This window comes from Choloepus didactylus, chromosome 8, assembly GCF_015220235.1.
Source record: "Choloepus didactylus isolate mChoDid1 chromosome 8, mChoDid1.pri, whole genome shotgun sequence".
NCBI classification, from domain to species: domain Eukaryota; kingdom Metazoa; phylum Chordata; class Mammalia; order Pilosa; family Megalonychidae; genus Choloepus; species Choloepus didactylus.
In genome coordinates this window covers 813,930-829,430 of record NC_051314.1, presented here as the reverse complement: position 1 = coordinate 829,430, position 15,501 = coordinate 813,930, and the positions used below count along the sequence as shown (strand labels likewise).

Here is a 15,501-nt window from a genome sequence, read left to right as displayed (position 1 = left end):
GAATTCTCTCATTGCAGAAGACACACCCTTTGTGGATGTAATCAGTAACAGCTGCAGCCAATTGACTGATGATTTAATAAACCAGCCTTCTAGTCTATTAACCAGCCACAAATGTCCTTGCAGTAATGGTTAGGACAGTGCTTGCTTGACCAGACACCTGGGTACCATCACCTGGCCAAGTTGACACATGAACCCGACCATCACACATGGGAAACGATTTACTTTGAGTGCTGCCCATAGGTGGACCAAGTATAGCCCGCCTGCTCCCCACGTGGCATTTACCAAGCACCTAGCGCGTTCCCAGAGCTGCACTAGGCATTGGGAGCTCTGGCGCACACACACAAGGGATCCACAGCCTGTTAGTGCACACAGCCTCCAGGAAATCAGAGCTAGAAACGCAGCGCTTCTCCAAACCAGGGTCACCAACCAAAATATACACCAGAAAATAGGGTTCAAAACTGCAACATATCCCAGAAATCACCTAGCAAGCAACACAACACAGAGGAGCAGTTTGAACTGCATAACAGTCTATAAAGAAGCTCTAAATTCAGAGAGGTAGACCATGTTCATGGATGACTTAGCATAACACTCTCAACCAATATACAAGCTAGATCTTTTTCCAGAAACTTCACAAACTCATTCTAAAATGGATATGGAGAAATAAGGGAAATGAATACCTAAGTTATTATTGAAGAATGAAGGGATTCTTACCCGACCATGAAATAATTTCTACTACTAAGCCATAATTATATGAACAGACTGGTAATAGGTGCAGAGAGAGGCACTTCAGGTACGCAGTTCAGCTGGGACAACCATGATCTACAAAAGGATACACTCTTCCACAGAAGGTTTTGGGAAAACTCTCTGGAGGAAAATGAAGCTGCACTTGTACCTGTCTGTATGGTGTTTTAGCTAAAAATTTACATGCTAAATGAGCAATATTCATGGAATTTGTTTGGATTGCAATTTTCTGGTACAATAGTCTCCTTAAATCTCTAAATTATAAACTACTTCATTTGACCTGTCTTCAGTTCAAGTCACTGCTACTTAGAAACAAAGGCAGATTCCAGCTCTTAGAGGCCTGTTACCTCCACAACCTGCATGTGAAAGATGAACTATAAAGCCGCTAGAGGGAAAGGATTCTGCAACACCCTGAAGAAAACCCAAAAGCACAAACCATAAGGCCAAAAAGAAGAAAAAAGAAAAAGACGGCATTGATGACGTAAAAATTAAGGCCTAATCATAGCCCATAGATAAAACAAACAGAAGCCATTTAGAGTCTGGAACGTCCCTGTGAACAGCTCCTGGTAATCAAGCACCAGAAGACAGAGATGTGGGGACAGTACTCAGGAACTCATCTGTCATCAGGAAAAGGAAGACTGAAAATGATTGGAAATACTGGGAAGTGGAGAATGCCAGGAACTGGAAGCAAATGGGGGTGGGGGGACCTTTTTCCAGCCATGCCGAGAGCCATCCTTAATGAAAAGGAGCGGTGCCCCAGCAGCCCTACACGGAGTGCTGAGAGAGGTGAACGGGGATGTGCTCAGGGTCCCTGCTAGGTCACTTGGGGTACTGGGGAGTCAGAGGTTCATCAGCAGGGAGTGAAGAAGTAAAGCCAGGGGCCGGATTCCTTCAGAAACATGATGGATCTTTAAAAACAGTGATGCAGGAAAAATGAAGTAGAAGAGGGTGCACAGGCCAGGCTTGCCGCTGAGTACTCTGGCTCGGCCACAGGAGCAGCCTTGGGTCCTGCAGACGCTGGTGCTCTTGGGGGGTGGTGCGCGGGTCACTCACCGGCCGGAGTGAAAACTCACACCACACTGTATGTTTCTAAAGATGGTGCACATCCCTCTATGCCCGATGTGGTTGGGTTGGGCATCCTCGGTGAAGGAAAGACACAGAAACCACTGTGTCTCGCCTTGGTTGCCCAGGGCGGGGTCCGGAGCACGGGGTTAGCGCCTGGGGGCGGCAGGGGGCCCCCACCGAAGGACCGACCCCCAGATTCTACCCCTGGCACAGGCATGGGTTCCCAGAATGTCTGCTGGGTGATGCAAATAGATGGGACGATGGGGAGGGGACGAGGGCTGGAGAGGAGGGGACCCACGTTGCGGGGTGGCCGCAATGGAGGCCTGGAGGGCAGGGGTGGTGCCGACCGCGCCGGCACAGCAACCGCGCGCCGGCCGCCCGAGGATGCGGGAGGGGGAGCCCGTGTCCCCGACACCCCAGGGTGAGCGGGGCCGCAGTGCGAACGGGCTCGGGTAGGGAGTGAAGCGAGGCGGCCCCGGGGAGAGACAGCAGCGGGGACCCCGGGGTGCGGCCGCCCACCCCCACCCCGTCACTATTAGCCCGTTTCGTTTGATTTAAACATTTCTTGCCGAGTCACCGGCAACGCCGAGCCCGAGCCGTCCGCGGGGCGGCGGGGGCGGAGCCTGGCTGCGGCGCCGCCGGGAAGCAGCGCCCCGGGCCCCGCGCCGCCCCCGGCCGGCAGCCAGGCACCAGGCGCGGGGCCGGGGCTGCAGCGGGGGCGGCGGCGGCCCCGGCGCCCCGACCCCTGCCCGGCCAGGGCGGCCGAGCGCGCCCGCCCCGCGCCGCGCCCCCGCCCGCCGGGCCGGCCCCGCGCCCCATGCACCGGCTCCTGGAGCAGTCGGCGGACATGGCGACGGCGCTGCTGGCGGGCGAGAAGCTGCGCGAGCTGATCCTGCCCGGCGCCCAGGACGACAAGGCGGGCGCGCTGGCCGCGCTGCTGCTGCAGCTCAAGCTCGAGCTGCCCTTCGACCGCGTGGTCACCATCGGGACGGTGCTCATCCCCATCCTGCTGGTCACGCTGGTCTTCACCAAGAACTTCGCAGGTGAGGGCCCCGGGCGCCCCTCCCGCCGCCCGCACCCAGCCGCCGCGCGCTGCAGCCCCAGGGACCCCCCACGGACTCGCGGCCACCCCCCCTCGCGTGTCGCTGTCGCTGGGCGACCCCCACCTCTGTGTTCTGTATTGCCTTGGACTCGTTGGCCTGTGAGCACCGGGGCTGGGCCAGGCCTGTCGTGGACCCGATGGTCACGGATGTTCACGAGACACCAGACTGCCCTGTGGAATGTCACGACCACTGGGGACAGCAGGATGGCTGTGCTGTGGACGTGGAGCCCTGGGGTGGACGCGGAGACCATGGGTGGACGCGGAGCCCTGGGGTGGACACGGAGCCCTGGGGTGGACGCGGAGACCGTGGGTGGAGGCGGAGCCCTGGGGTGGACGCGGAGACCGTGGGTGGACGCGGAGCCCTGGGGTGGACGCGGAGACCGTGGGTGGACGCGGAGCCCTGGGGTGGACGCGGAGCCCTGGGGTGGACGCGGAGACCATGGGTGGACGCGCAGCCCTGGGGTGGACGCGCAGCCCTGGGGTGGACGCGGAGACCATGGGTGGACACGGAGACCGTGGGTGGACGCGGAGCCCCGGGGTGGACGCGGAGACCACGGGTGGATGTGGAGACCAGGGGTGGATGCAGAGCCTGTGGACTGAATGTGGGGATGAGGCCAACCTGTAGACATGGAGTCCATGGGTGAACACAAAGCCTGTAGGGTGGACATAAAGCCTGTGGGTGGACGTGGCTATGAGGACAGGGGTGGGCCTAAGACTGAGCTGTGGACATGGAGCCCAAAACACACACCCCAACACACACCCTGGCACATCCCAACATGTACCCCAACATGCACCCAGACACACCAACACACCCTATCGCATCCTGACAGCACTCCAACACATACCCCAAAATGCACCTCAAGAACACCCCAGCATGCACCCCAACACACACCCTGACATGCACCCAGCAGACACATGCATTCTAATACACACACACACCCTGAAAGCACCCCGACAGCACCCCAGCTTTCACCCCCACAGACACATGCACCCTGACAGCGCCCCAGCTCGCACCCCTACAGACACACATGCCCTGACGGTGCCCCAGCTTGCACCCCCATAGATGCACACACCCCGATGACACCCCAGCTTTCACCCCCACAGACACATGCACCCCAACACACATGCCTGAGACTCGTCTGGGTGGCGGGAGCCAGTTGGCGCCGAGTTAAAGTGAGGACAGACGCAGCAGCTTACAGCCTGTCGCGGCCGCTGCTCCCCACTGCTCGGCACCTGCAATCTGAGGGAAAGGCCCGAACGGGTCCCCACACCTCAGGCTCGGGGGACAGCTGGCAGGCTGGGGGGACGCAGCTGTGCGTCCAGAGCATGGAGGTGGCTGCCCACTCAGGGCACATGGGGCACAGCACCCACCCCGCAGGTGCTGGCCTGGGGTGGCCGCTCTCCCGCTCTCCCCTTCCCCCGAAAGTGCACTTGCACACAGGTGCGCGTGCAACAACCTGTGTCCCTAGGCCCCAGCCCCTTTTGCCCTACAGCCCCGGGGCCTCCTGGGCTCGGGGACGGGTCCCTGCACCCTGTGCTCAATGCAGGGGCCAGGCCTGGGGCGCCTGGGTACAGACCTGCCCTCGGCGTCTGCCCCGAGAAATCACTTCCCTGGTCCCGGAGGCCAAGGGCGGGCAGCACTCTCGGAGCCGCTTGTCCGCCGTTGATGGAACACGTTCACGCACGTCTCCTGGTTTCTCTCCCCTGTGTTTTTCATGGCATTGGCAGCTCCTTCCACCTTTGGGGGACCCAGGAGAGGACACAGCCAGCTCAGGACACAACCCTCCAGGGGGGACATCCGTGTTTGCATGTCCTGGGGCCTCACGAAGAACATGGAAACATCCAGGTGCCACCACCAGGCCGTGAGCCTGCTCCTGGGGCTGGGGTTTATCCCCAAAACATGAGCTGAGAGTCCTGGAGGAGACTGGGGTGCAGGGTGGGTAGAGCCACATGCCACTGTGGGGGAATCTTTCAGAGGGTCCCTGTGGACTGGGGGGGCCACTCAGGTGGGCAGGAGAGACACATCCAAAATGGACAGGAGAGGGAGAGAGGGCAGCTTCCGGAAAGAGCTTGGCACTGGGGGCTCCATGCCACCTGCTCCCCGGGGCCAGGGACAAGGATTTACCGTCCGGGCAGAGCCCACACAGGACCCACAGCCAGGGTCCCGAGAGGAAGGTCGCCCAGAGGAGGGCAGATCTCCCAGAGGAGGGGGGTTGCCCAGAGGAGGCACAGGAGGGCACTGAGGAGGGGCAGGTGCTGGGCCCTGGCCCCATCGGTGGCTGTCCCGAGCTCTGAGCCCAGGGGCTGGAGCAGGGTTGGGGGTGAGCTCCCCTCAGGGGCAGGACTGGGTGGGCGCAGAACACCTCCATGGCTCCCGGTTCCCACCTCCCTGCACAGAGACTCAGACTACGGGGCCACGGCCTCCCACTCTGGCCCCGGACTTGGCGCCCCTCCCGAGGCCCTCAGTGGCGGGGGCCTGCCTGTTTGAGGGCAGCCTTTCCTGAGGCCACAGTGGCCCCCAAATCACTGAGCCCCGGGTGCCGAGTCCCCAGGCCAAGGCGGCCGGGGTTGATTTGAAATAGTTGCCCACTGGGGTGACCGGCTCAGCCAGGGGCCCATGGGGACCTGGAGAGCACCCAGGTTCCGGGGAAGCTGCGGCAACCCTGAGGGTGGGGAGCAAACCAAGGCCTGCTCTCCCTTAGAGGCTGGGTAAGGAGTCCGCGTGCTGCGGGATGACCCGGGCCGGCCTTCCTGCTTCCTTCTCGGCTCCACCCTCCTCTTTTCCAAGGGGAGAGAGATGAGCGTCCTGGGTGGGGGCCGGGTGCGGGCAGAGCGCGTGCCCCTCACCCTCACGGGCCTCCCTGGAGGCAGCTGTGCTCCCAGTGCCGCAGGAGCGGGGCGGCCTGAGGGCTGCACGGCTGAAACTCTCGGGGCACCAGAGCCACCGCAATCCAGGGACACGGTCCAGGACCCAGCTCCCTGGACACGGGCCCTGGGCCAGGCAGGCTGCCCGGGGGGCTCCCTGTGTCCATGCGTCCACCCACTGGGACAGGGCCCCAGAGGGCAGCCCTTTACCGGGAAGGCGTCTCTGCTTGTGAGATGCCGACTCTGTCCAGCTGGCTCAGAGCACGCATCTGGTCTGGGGGAGGCACAGAACTGGGAGCCCCTACCCTGCCGTGCGGCCCGAGGGTCGCCCAGTTTTGCATGGGGGTCCTGCCCCACAGGTGCTGGCTGCAGGGTTTCTGGCTGGCCAGGCCCCCGACTGGCTGCTCCCCTTCTGCGCTGTCCGTCTTCTCCACAGGCTGCAGCGGGGAGGGTCTCGGCGCAGAAGGGGCAGCCCAAGCACCCCGGGGCCACCGCAGCAAGGCTCGGGCCTCGTGGCCCAGGACAGCGCAGGCTTATTCCCTGACAATTCTGCCCATCACAAGTCCAAAATGCATTTCACAGGAAGAAACTTGGGTTGCCGGCTGAGCTCCTAGCGGTGGCCTGTGTGCCGGCTCACGCCCCCCACCTCCGAGCCAGCTGCCCCCCCAGACAGTCCAGGACTCCTCCTCCCCAGCTGAGGTCCCTTTTGCACATGAGGGGTCAGGGCGTGCCCTTCCCTGGGGAGAGAGGGGGGCTGCGAGGCGCAGGGCTGCGGGGTGAGCGCGTGGGGGCCTGCTGGCCAGGGGAGCAGCCTCACCCCGAATGCCTGCGGCAGGAGGATGGGCTGGGGGCAGGGAGGAAACTGCTGTCTCCTGTGCAGCCCGGCCCTGTGCAGTGGGGTGGAGCCGGGCTTGGAGCCGCCGGCTCTCCGGGGCCCGCGTCTCGGGCCTTGGCCCTGGGCGAGTGGAGATGCGTTTCCGGCCAGCACCCAGGGCTCTGGGGGCCGTGTGGGACAGACCTGTGGGACGCTCGGGGCAGAGCACACGCTTCCGTGGGGAGGAGGCCGGCAGGGCACTCGAGGTGGGCAAAGCCTTGACACCTCCCTCCGGGAGCCTGTGCTGGCCCAGGCAGGGCCCCCACCCATGGGGAATCCCAGAGGAGGGCCCTTGGGGCTGGGTCGGGGGCCCCTTCGTCCAGGCACCCACCGAGTCAGGCCCAGGCAGGAGCCGCACCACCAGTCCCTGCAGCTCGGGCTGGAGGACACTCCTTGGTGGGGTCAGACTTGCCCTGGAACACCCACAGCAACTTCTTGGCCCGGGGTCTCTGCATCCCCCAGAACTGCTGTCCTGGGCCATTTCCTCTGGTGGTGCCATCGGGAGTGCCATGTGCCTCTGTAGGGGTGGGCATGGGGGGGGCAACTGGGGGAGACCCAGCTGGGGTCTGGGCCTCTGCTGTGAAGTGCATCACCATCCCCAAGTGAGCAGATGAGGACAATGAGGGTCAGAGTGGCCCAAGTCCAGGGGCTCTTCTTTGTTTCCTTGTTGTCTTTCCAAGAGTCTGGGGGTCCCAGGACCTCTCCCCATCTAGGCCCAGAGCACACCCCCAGGCCTCCCATCTCTGTGGTCTGACAGTGTGGTGGCCCTTGGAGACAAATCTGTCCCTGTTCTTTTCCCCATGGAGAGAAGAGTGTCCATCCCTTACTGGCTCCTGGGATGGCTGTGACAACACAGAACAAGAGCGAGACTTTCTCACCCAAGGGAGCCGGTGCCACGGCATGCCACAGGGTCCCAAGCCCCAGCCCGGGTGGGTAGGGCTGTGTCAGCTCCTGTCCGACTGTCCGGGGCCGGGCCTCCCGCCTCCCATGTGGACTGTGCCAGCAGCTGCTTCGTGGGTCCCTGCTTCCAGCCCCCTCCCTCCCACCCTGCACCCACCCATTGGAGACCGAGACCCCCGGGATGTGCTGTGTGCGGTCGCAGTTGATTCGTCTGGGGGGGGGGGGTGGCGGCCGGTTGCTAAATCCTAGGCTCCCAGGATTGCTCGGAGGGTACCGGCGGCGGGGGCTCTTTCCCGGAGGCGAGGGCGAGGCGGGGGACTTGGCCAGGTCCCCGGCGGGGTGGCGTGCAAAGTATGGAGGGCGGCGAGAAAGGAACAGGCGGGACACGTTTCTTTTAGGGGTGAAGAAACCAAGAGAGAGAGAGCTTTATTAGGGGAGAGTACAAGTTTATATCGGGCATTTAGAGGGCGGGGTAGCTGTAGGGGTTAAAGGCTTGGATTGCTTCTGAGAGGGCGCGGAGGTTGATTGAAAAGGGGCGAGAGTTGCTCCGGTAACGGTGTCTGGCAACAATGTATGCGCACTGGAGGTGATGGGAGTTGCGCTGGCAACGGGGAGTGTCCGGGCAAGATAAGGGGGTGGGGAAAAGGCGGTTCCCTCCGGCAAGCCTCCCCTAACAGTGGTATTTTGGGTGAGGAAATGGGGCCTGCCTCCGGCCTCACTTTCCCAGGCCCGGGGGGCTGTGGAGGGCGCTGTCGCCCGTGCCCACCACCCTCCCCAGGGGCTGATCAGGTCCCCCAGCCCAGGCCCGCCAAGTTGAAGCACGTAATCAGTGTCCCGCACTGTGGGCCCTGCCTCTGGGCCTCTGCCGTCTGCCGGCTGTCCCACCCTCCCGGTGCAGGTTAGGGGTATTGGGGGATGGGGTGGTGATGGCGGCCTAGGGCTCTGTGCCAGGTCTGACTGGGGCAGGTGGGTGCCTTATCAAGTGGGGGGCTGGGGCCATGGCCAGCTGTGGGGTCTCTGGGGCTGGAGCAGGCATGGCTCCTACCCCCCGCCCCCATCCCTGCTGGGCCACAGCTGACTGCAGTGGGGGTACCCGGGGTAAGACCCTACCCCACCAGGGTCGGGCTGTCAGGGGAGGAGCAGAGGTTTTGGGGAGGCTGTGGGAGAGGGGGCTGGAGAGGACAGGGCAGGCGGGGCAGGAAGCCACAGGGCCCAACCCCGGCCCTCGATGCGGGTGGTGTCCCCCAGGCCAGACCTGCCTCCCTGCTTGCACCCAACCCCAGCCCTGTCTCCTCTCTGCCCCAGAGGAACCTATTTACTGTTACACCCCGCACAACTTCACCCGCGACCAGGCACTGTACGCCCGCGGCTACTGCTGGACGGAGCTACGGGACGCGCTGCCCGGTGTGGACGCCAGCCTCTGGCCATCACTGTTCGAGCACAAGTTCCTGCCCTACGCCCTGCTGGCCTTCGCCGCCGTCATGTACGTGCCCGCGCTGGGCTGGGAGTTCCTGGCCTCCACCCGCCTCACCTCGGAGCTCAACTTCCTGCTGCAGGAGATCGACAACTGCTACCACCGCGCGGCCGAGGGCCGGGCCCCCAAGATCGAGAAGCAGATCCAGTCCAAGGGCCCGGGCATCACGGAGCGCGAGAAGCGGGAGATCATCGAGAACGCCGAGAAGGAGAAGAGCCCCGAGCAGAACCTCTTCGAGAAGTACCTGGAGCGGCGCGGCCGCAGCAACTTCCTGGCGAAGCTGTACCTGGCGCGGCACGTGCTCATCCTGCTGCTCAGCGCCGTGCCCCTGTCCTACCTGTGCACCTACTACGCCACCCAGAAGCAGAACGAGTTCACGTGCGCGCTGGGCGCCTCCCCGGACGTGCCGGCGGGCGGCGGGGGCGCGGGGCCGGCCGTGCGCGTCAGCTGCAAGCTGCCGGCGGTGCAGCTGCAGCGCATCATCGCGGGCGTGGACATCGTGCTGCTCTGCTTCATGAACCTCATCGTGCTCGTCAACCTCATCCACCTCTTCATCTTCCGCAAGAGCAACTTCATCTTCGACAAGCTGCACAAGGTGGGCATCAAGACGCGCCGCCAGTGGCGCCGCTCGCAGTTCTGCGACATCAACATCCTGGCCATGTTCTGCGACGAGAACCGCGACCACATCAAGTCGCTCAACCGGCTGGACTTCATCACCAACGAGAGCGACCTCATGTACGACCACGTGGTGCGGCAGCTGCTGGCGGCGCTGGCGCAGTCCAACCACGACGCCACGCCCACCGTGCGCCACGCGGGCGCGCAGACCCTCGACCCCGGCGCCGCGCCCCCCGCGCCCGCCGAGCCGCCGGTGGCGAAGCGGCCGCGCCGGAAGATGAAGTGGATCCCCGGCGGCAGCCCGCTGCCGCAGCCCTTCAAGGAGCCGCTGGCCATCATGCGCGTGGAGAACAGCAAGGCCGACAAGCCCAAGCCCGTGCGCAGGAAGACGGCGGCCGACGCGCTCGGCGCCCCGCTGCTGGAGGCGGGCGCCCCCCGGCAGCCCAAGGGCGGGGACGCGGCCGGCGCCGACAAGAAGCACGCGCGCCACTTCTCGCTGGACGTGCACCCCTACCTCCTGGGCGCCAGGAAGCCCAAGGCCGAGGCCGCGCCCGCCGCCGCGCTGCCCGCCTCCCGCAGCCAGGAGGGGGGCTTCCTCTCCCAGGCGGAGGAGCGCGGCCGCGGCCTGGCCGGGGCGGCCCCCGCAGGTACGGCGCTGGGGGAGGCGGGCGGGGCGCGGTGCCGCGGGCCGGGGCGCGTCGGCCTCCCCCACCCCTGCGCCGCCGCCGGGAGCGGGGCGGGAGGGGGCCGGGAGGGCGGCGGCGGTGCCCGGGGGGAGACGGCGGGAGGTGACGGCGGGTCTCTCCCTTTGCAGACGCCCCGCTCCCCGCAGAGCCGGCCCGAGCCGGGCTTCCCTCCGGGGGCCCCTTCCGCGTGTGCTCGCCCCCCGCGGCCCCCGCCGTGGCGCCCCTGTCTCCAGTCGGCCTGGGCAAGGCGGACGCCCTGGCCCTCCTGAGCCGCAACGCCACGCACCCTCTGCTCCACATCAACACGTTGTACGAGGCGCAGGAGGAAGAAGGGGGTCCCCACGCGGCCCCCGAGGTCGGCGACCTCATCGGCATCCCCCCGCCCCAGCAGATCCTCATCGCCACTTTCGACGAGCCCAGGACCGCCGTGAGTACCCTGGAGTTCTAGGGCCGGCGGCGGCGCGAGGCTCCCCCCCCCGCCCTCCGCACCCGTCCGCCCGCGGGGTGGGGGGCTCGGCGCCTGCCCTGCGCCTACCCCCCCCCGATGGCGTCCTCCTGGCGCTGGCTGGGGGCGGGGAGGCCCGGAGCCCCCTCCCGCCCCTGCCCCAGGCCTCGCCTGCAGTAGGAACTGCAGGACGGAAAGTTTATTTTTTTAGTCGATTTTGTTGCGGGCTCGGTTTATTTTCTGAGAAGGGAGGAGCTGGGTGGGCTCAGGACAAGCCAGCGCCCCCCAGCGCGGCAGCCGCCCAAGGCAGAACCGGCTGGGAACCCCGGGGGTCCCGCGTTCAAGGGGCCGCCCCTCCCCCATGCAGGGACCCGAGCCTTCGCTGTGGGGGGCCGGGGCGCCTCTCCAGGCAGAGATCTCCATGCACTTTCTTCTTGTAACCTGACATACATGTATTTTATTTTATTATTACTGTAATTAGCAATTATATTTATTATTAGGAGACTTAAGATGAGTTTAAAAGAATGGTGTGTGTGTGAGCAGACATGAGCATGCGAGCGAGTGTGTGTGAGCGTGCAAGGGCATGGCCTTGCCAGGGAGACCAATGCAATAACCACGTCCCCTGCCACCCCCTGGGCCCCAGCCCAGCCCCTGTTACCTCAGCCACGGCCACACCACCAGGTAGCACTGAGCATTCAAATAAATATTATTCTGACTACTCGCTGCGTCCCACGTGGTCTGCCCCCGGGCAGGGGCCGGAGACCGCAGGGTTCCCCCTGCTGCCCCCCAACCTGTCGCTGCTGTAGAGGGGAGGCGCCCCTGCCTTGGGACCGCCCCAGTGCCCCCAGCAGCACTGGGCCCACCGCAGGGGACTCCCAGACAAGCAGATGAGGATGCAGCTCACCCCCCGGGAAGCCCCAGTGAGGGGGCAGGGGAGCTGCAGGGACCCGGGGAGGCTTCTCAGGGTGCGGGTGGGGGCATCCATGACATGGTTTGGGGGGTCAGGGAGGAAACAACCCAGGCAGGGCGAGCTGGGTAGTGTGGGGGGGGGGGCTGGGCAGGGGCTTCAGCGCCAGGCTCCAGGGTTGGGGTGAGCCGCTTCCAGGGGGCCACCAGAGCCATGAGCCCCCACCCTTGATGCCCCCAAGCTGGAGAGAGCAGAGCCCCCAGGAGCACAGGGCTCACGGCCTGAAGGGAAACTTCTCTGAGACAAACCCCCAGGGCAGGGGAGGGAGGCCACAGGGGAGGGTTTGGCCCAGCTCAGAGCCCCTTCCCAGCCCCCTCTCTGAGGCAGCTGTGGGGGGCTGGCTCCCCAGATGCTGCCAGGTGGCAGGACAAGGTGCATGCAAGGCAGCAGTGCAGGGTGCAAGGCCTGGGAAATGGAGCAGGGGCTGGGCGCTGTGTCTGTCCCCCGCTGCGCCTCTCACCTGAGCCCAGATACTCTGCCCCCGCCCCAGCCTTCAGGGTGTGGCCCACAGGTGCCAGCCCATTGGGGTGCCTGGCCTTCCCACCCACTGGCAGGGACCCTGGGGGCCTGCAGAAGCCCTGATGCCGTCCGGGCCAGAACAGTAGGGCAAGCCAAGTCCCGGGCCCCTGGGAGCACTGCGTCACCAGCTGGGGGACAGGGGGAGGGAACCTCAGGCCCCTTCTCACCATGGAGCAGCCCGGTGACGGCGAGCTGGCACCTGCCCAGGGCCACCTGTTCCAGAGCCAGATGCTGCTGGCCCCACACGGCAGCCTTGGCCTTAGCTCCCTGCCACGTCCAGCCCAGTCCACTGGCCTCCCCCAGCCCCACTGGCCTCAACGGGCTCACCTTCCTTATCTGTCCACCCATATGCACACAGCAGTGGACCCGATCCGGTCATCTCCACACCTCCTGAGTGGCCTCAGCCCAAGTGCTGGGGGGCTCGGCTGATGAGGGAGGACAGTCCCAGGGTCCTGTGTGGTGCCCTCTGCCCTGGGCCGGACCAGCGAGTCCTCAGCCCGTCCATCCACCAAAGGGAAGTGCTGCTGGCCATGGAGCGTCTGGGCGTCCTCCAGCCCAGGCCGCTGGGGACACGCTAGCTGCTGCCTCCAGGGCGGGGGTACGCACAGAGCCCCGCACCCAGTGGAGCTGCCTCTGCGTCTGCGGCAGGATGAGGCCGAGGGTGGCCAGGGCCCAGGTGCCTTTCCCATGGGGTCGCGCTTGGGAAAAGGTCTGTCTCTACGAGTGAGCGCTGCCCCAGACCGGGACCCTCCCCTGGTGTGATGTCCATGCCTCTGCCTGGGGTCACTGTCTATGGATGCCTGTGCCACCCAGTGGACGTGGCTGTCGTGTCCCCAAGCTTTTCCTGTTGCTCCATGTCCCTGGAGCCGAGGGGTGGGGAGGGGGCCTGAGAGGCACCAGCCAGGACCCCTCACTCCCAGGGGTACCCTCCTCCCCCGGCTCTGCCCGACTCCTGTGGAACCCACTGGACTCTGGGATGGTTCCGCCATCCTGCTCTGCAGTGGACCCAGCCCCTCCTGTGTCTGCCCCCCAAAGACTGGCAGGGGCCCCTGTGCACATGGCTTTCTTAGGGTCCAGGGCTCCCTGCTCCGCTCACCTCTGAGAATGAGGTGCCTCTGGTGTGGCCAGCCCCCGGGGGCAGGCGCTGTGACCCCAGGGTGCGGGTGACTGAGCTTGCACCTCGGCTTGCCAGGCCTGGGCCAGGGGACCTGATCACCCCCTGGGGAGGGTAGTAGGTACGGGCGTGAGTGCCCTCTGCAGCCCCCCCGAGCCTGGGGAGCGAGGTCAGGGCAGCTCCCTTTTCCTCACCCAAAATGCCACTGGCAGGGGAGGCTTGCCGGAGGATACCGCCTTTCTCCCAACTGCCCTTTCCCCACTTCCTTATCTTACCCACTCACTCCCTGGTGCCAAGGCCACTCCTGCCACCGCCAGCGCGCATGCACCGTGGCCAGAACTACCCCCGCCCCGCTGCAACGGCTCCGGCGTTCTCTCAGAACCAATCCTAGCCCCTCTCCCTTCAGTATTGCCATTTAAGGCTGCTTCACCTCCTTTCCAGCCCTGCCCTTCTTACCAGCCTATATAACCTGTAATCACCCCTGAATAAATCTCTTTGGCGCATACTCCTACTGGATGAAGAGTGTCTTGTCCTTATCGCCGCCCTCCACACCTTGCACGCCTCCCGCCGAGAGTCCTCCGCCTCGCCCTCGCCTCCGGGAAAGAGCCCCCGCCGCCGGTACCCTTTAAGCAGCCCCGAGAGCTGAGGGCTCAGCTACCGGCCGCCACTTCCCCCAGAAGCAGTAACCGCAACCGCAACTGGTGCCCCGTGTGAGGAGCGTCTCCACACAACAGTTCGGCAGGTCGATCGCTCGCCCGGACGCCCCTCCAGCTTCCCGTTTCCTCGCCTGCAAGGTAGGGCCGCCTCTCCTTCGCCGCTTCCGGAGCCGTGGGAGGTTCACCGCTCCGAAGCCGCTCATCCCTTCCCCCACGCTCTCTTCGTCCTCTTGTATGCGCACTTCTATGACCCCCGTTCCTCCTAACGCTCTCCCTCTTCCCCTCCATTACTTTGCTGTAGTTCTTTGTATCTTTATTTCCTCATTTGGTGCCGTGTGCCTCTTTGCAACCGCCCCCCCCCCCGACTACTCCCGTTGCCAAAGGGCACTGCTTCCGCTCTCGCCGTCTCCTTCGGCCTTGCGGCCACAGCTTATCTCATTCTCTCTGCTCGGTAAACAACCCCCCCTCCTCCCCCCTCAGCTATGGGTAATCGTATATCTACGTGTCAGGCACCTCAAGTTCGTGCTCTAGCGGGTCTCCTAGACACGCATCGCTGTAAAGTGTCTGTCCGGCAGCTGCAAGTATACTGGGACCTCCTGCTGCCCTTTAACCCATGGCTCACCACTTGCCATCTTTGGGACCCTGTTACTTATGATCGCCTTATTGATCGGGTCACCAACGCCATGGAACATGAGAGCAAGCGCTTCCCTCCCGGCTTGCTCCCCACCTTGATAACCATCCGCTCCTGCCTTCAAGGCTCCCTCCCCCCTGATCGAGGCCTCGTTAAATCCAAGGAGGCCCTATCAACCCAGCCAACAGACTCAGATAGCGATACTAATTCAAATCATGACTCGGACACGGAGTCCTTAGTCGAGCAGATTAACAACGCGCTCGAGGTGACTCCCAAAAAAGCAAAATAACACTGAGCCACGCCAAGATGGCGAACTTCCTCCTTCTTCTTCCATCGAGGGGAGGAAATGCTCCGGCAATGACATCAGCCCTAAGCTGAGCCGGAAACCGCATACGCTTTACCCCGCCCTTCCACAGGGCGGAGCTAGTCCATCATCTTGTGCCTTGAACCCCGCCCTTTCACAGGGCGGGGCTGATCCACCATCTTGTGTCTTAGCCACGCCCACCGCACCGCCATCTTGCGACGCTTGGGGCCTCCCACTTCCGCCTCCCCCTCCGGCGAGCTCCCCCTCGGAGCCGCTACCGGCAGCTGCCGCCGCTCCTCCCACCCTGCCGACTAACAACCCCTGGCTGCCTTCTACACCTCAAGGCAACCCTTGGGGCAACGCTCCCCCTACCCCCACTCCCGCGCCAAGCCCTCTGCAAGCGCGTCCTCCTTTCTCTCGTGCTTTTCGCTGCTTTCCTCTTAACCTTGCCCCCACCCCACAGAAACCGTATGACTGGTATCCCATTGACTCAGATACTATCAAGCAGCTTCGCAGGGCCGTCAAGGAAGACGGGTTAGGTAG

The 15,501-nt window shown here is 64.2% G+C and overlaps 1 protein-coding gene across 3 annotated transcripts in view; it reads left to right on the top strand.

Moving 5' to 3' along the window:
• The first annotated feature begins 2,608 nt into the window (after positions 1-2,608).
• Positions 2,609-15,501, top strand: part of PANX2 (pannexin 2) — a 29,908-nt gene continuing 17,015 nt past the window's right edge. For 2 of the 3 annotated variants that reach the window (XM_037845910.1, XM_037845911.1), the window contains exons 1-3: positions 2,609-2,849; positions 8,853-10,283; positions 10,451-10,749. In XM_037845910.1, the coding sequence (XP_037701838.1) occupies positions 2,624-2,849; positions 8,853-10,283; positions 10,451-10,749 (1,956 nt within the window). In that variant the 5' untranslated portion in view covers positions 2,609-2,623. Of the gene's footprint in view, positions 2,850-8,738; positions 10,284-10,450; positions 11,245-15,501 lie in introns of those variants that run through there. The other variant, XM_037845909.1, reaches the window with a different exon arrangement.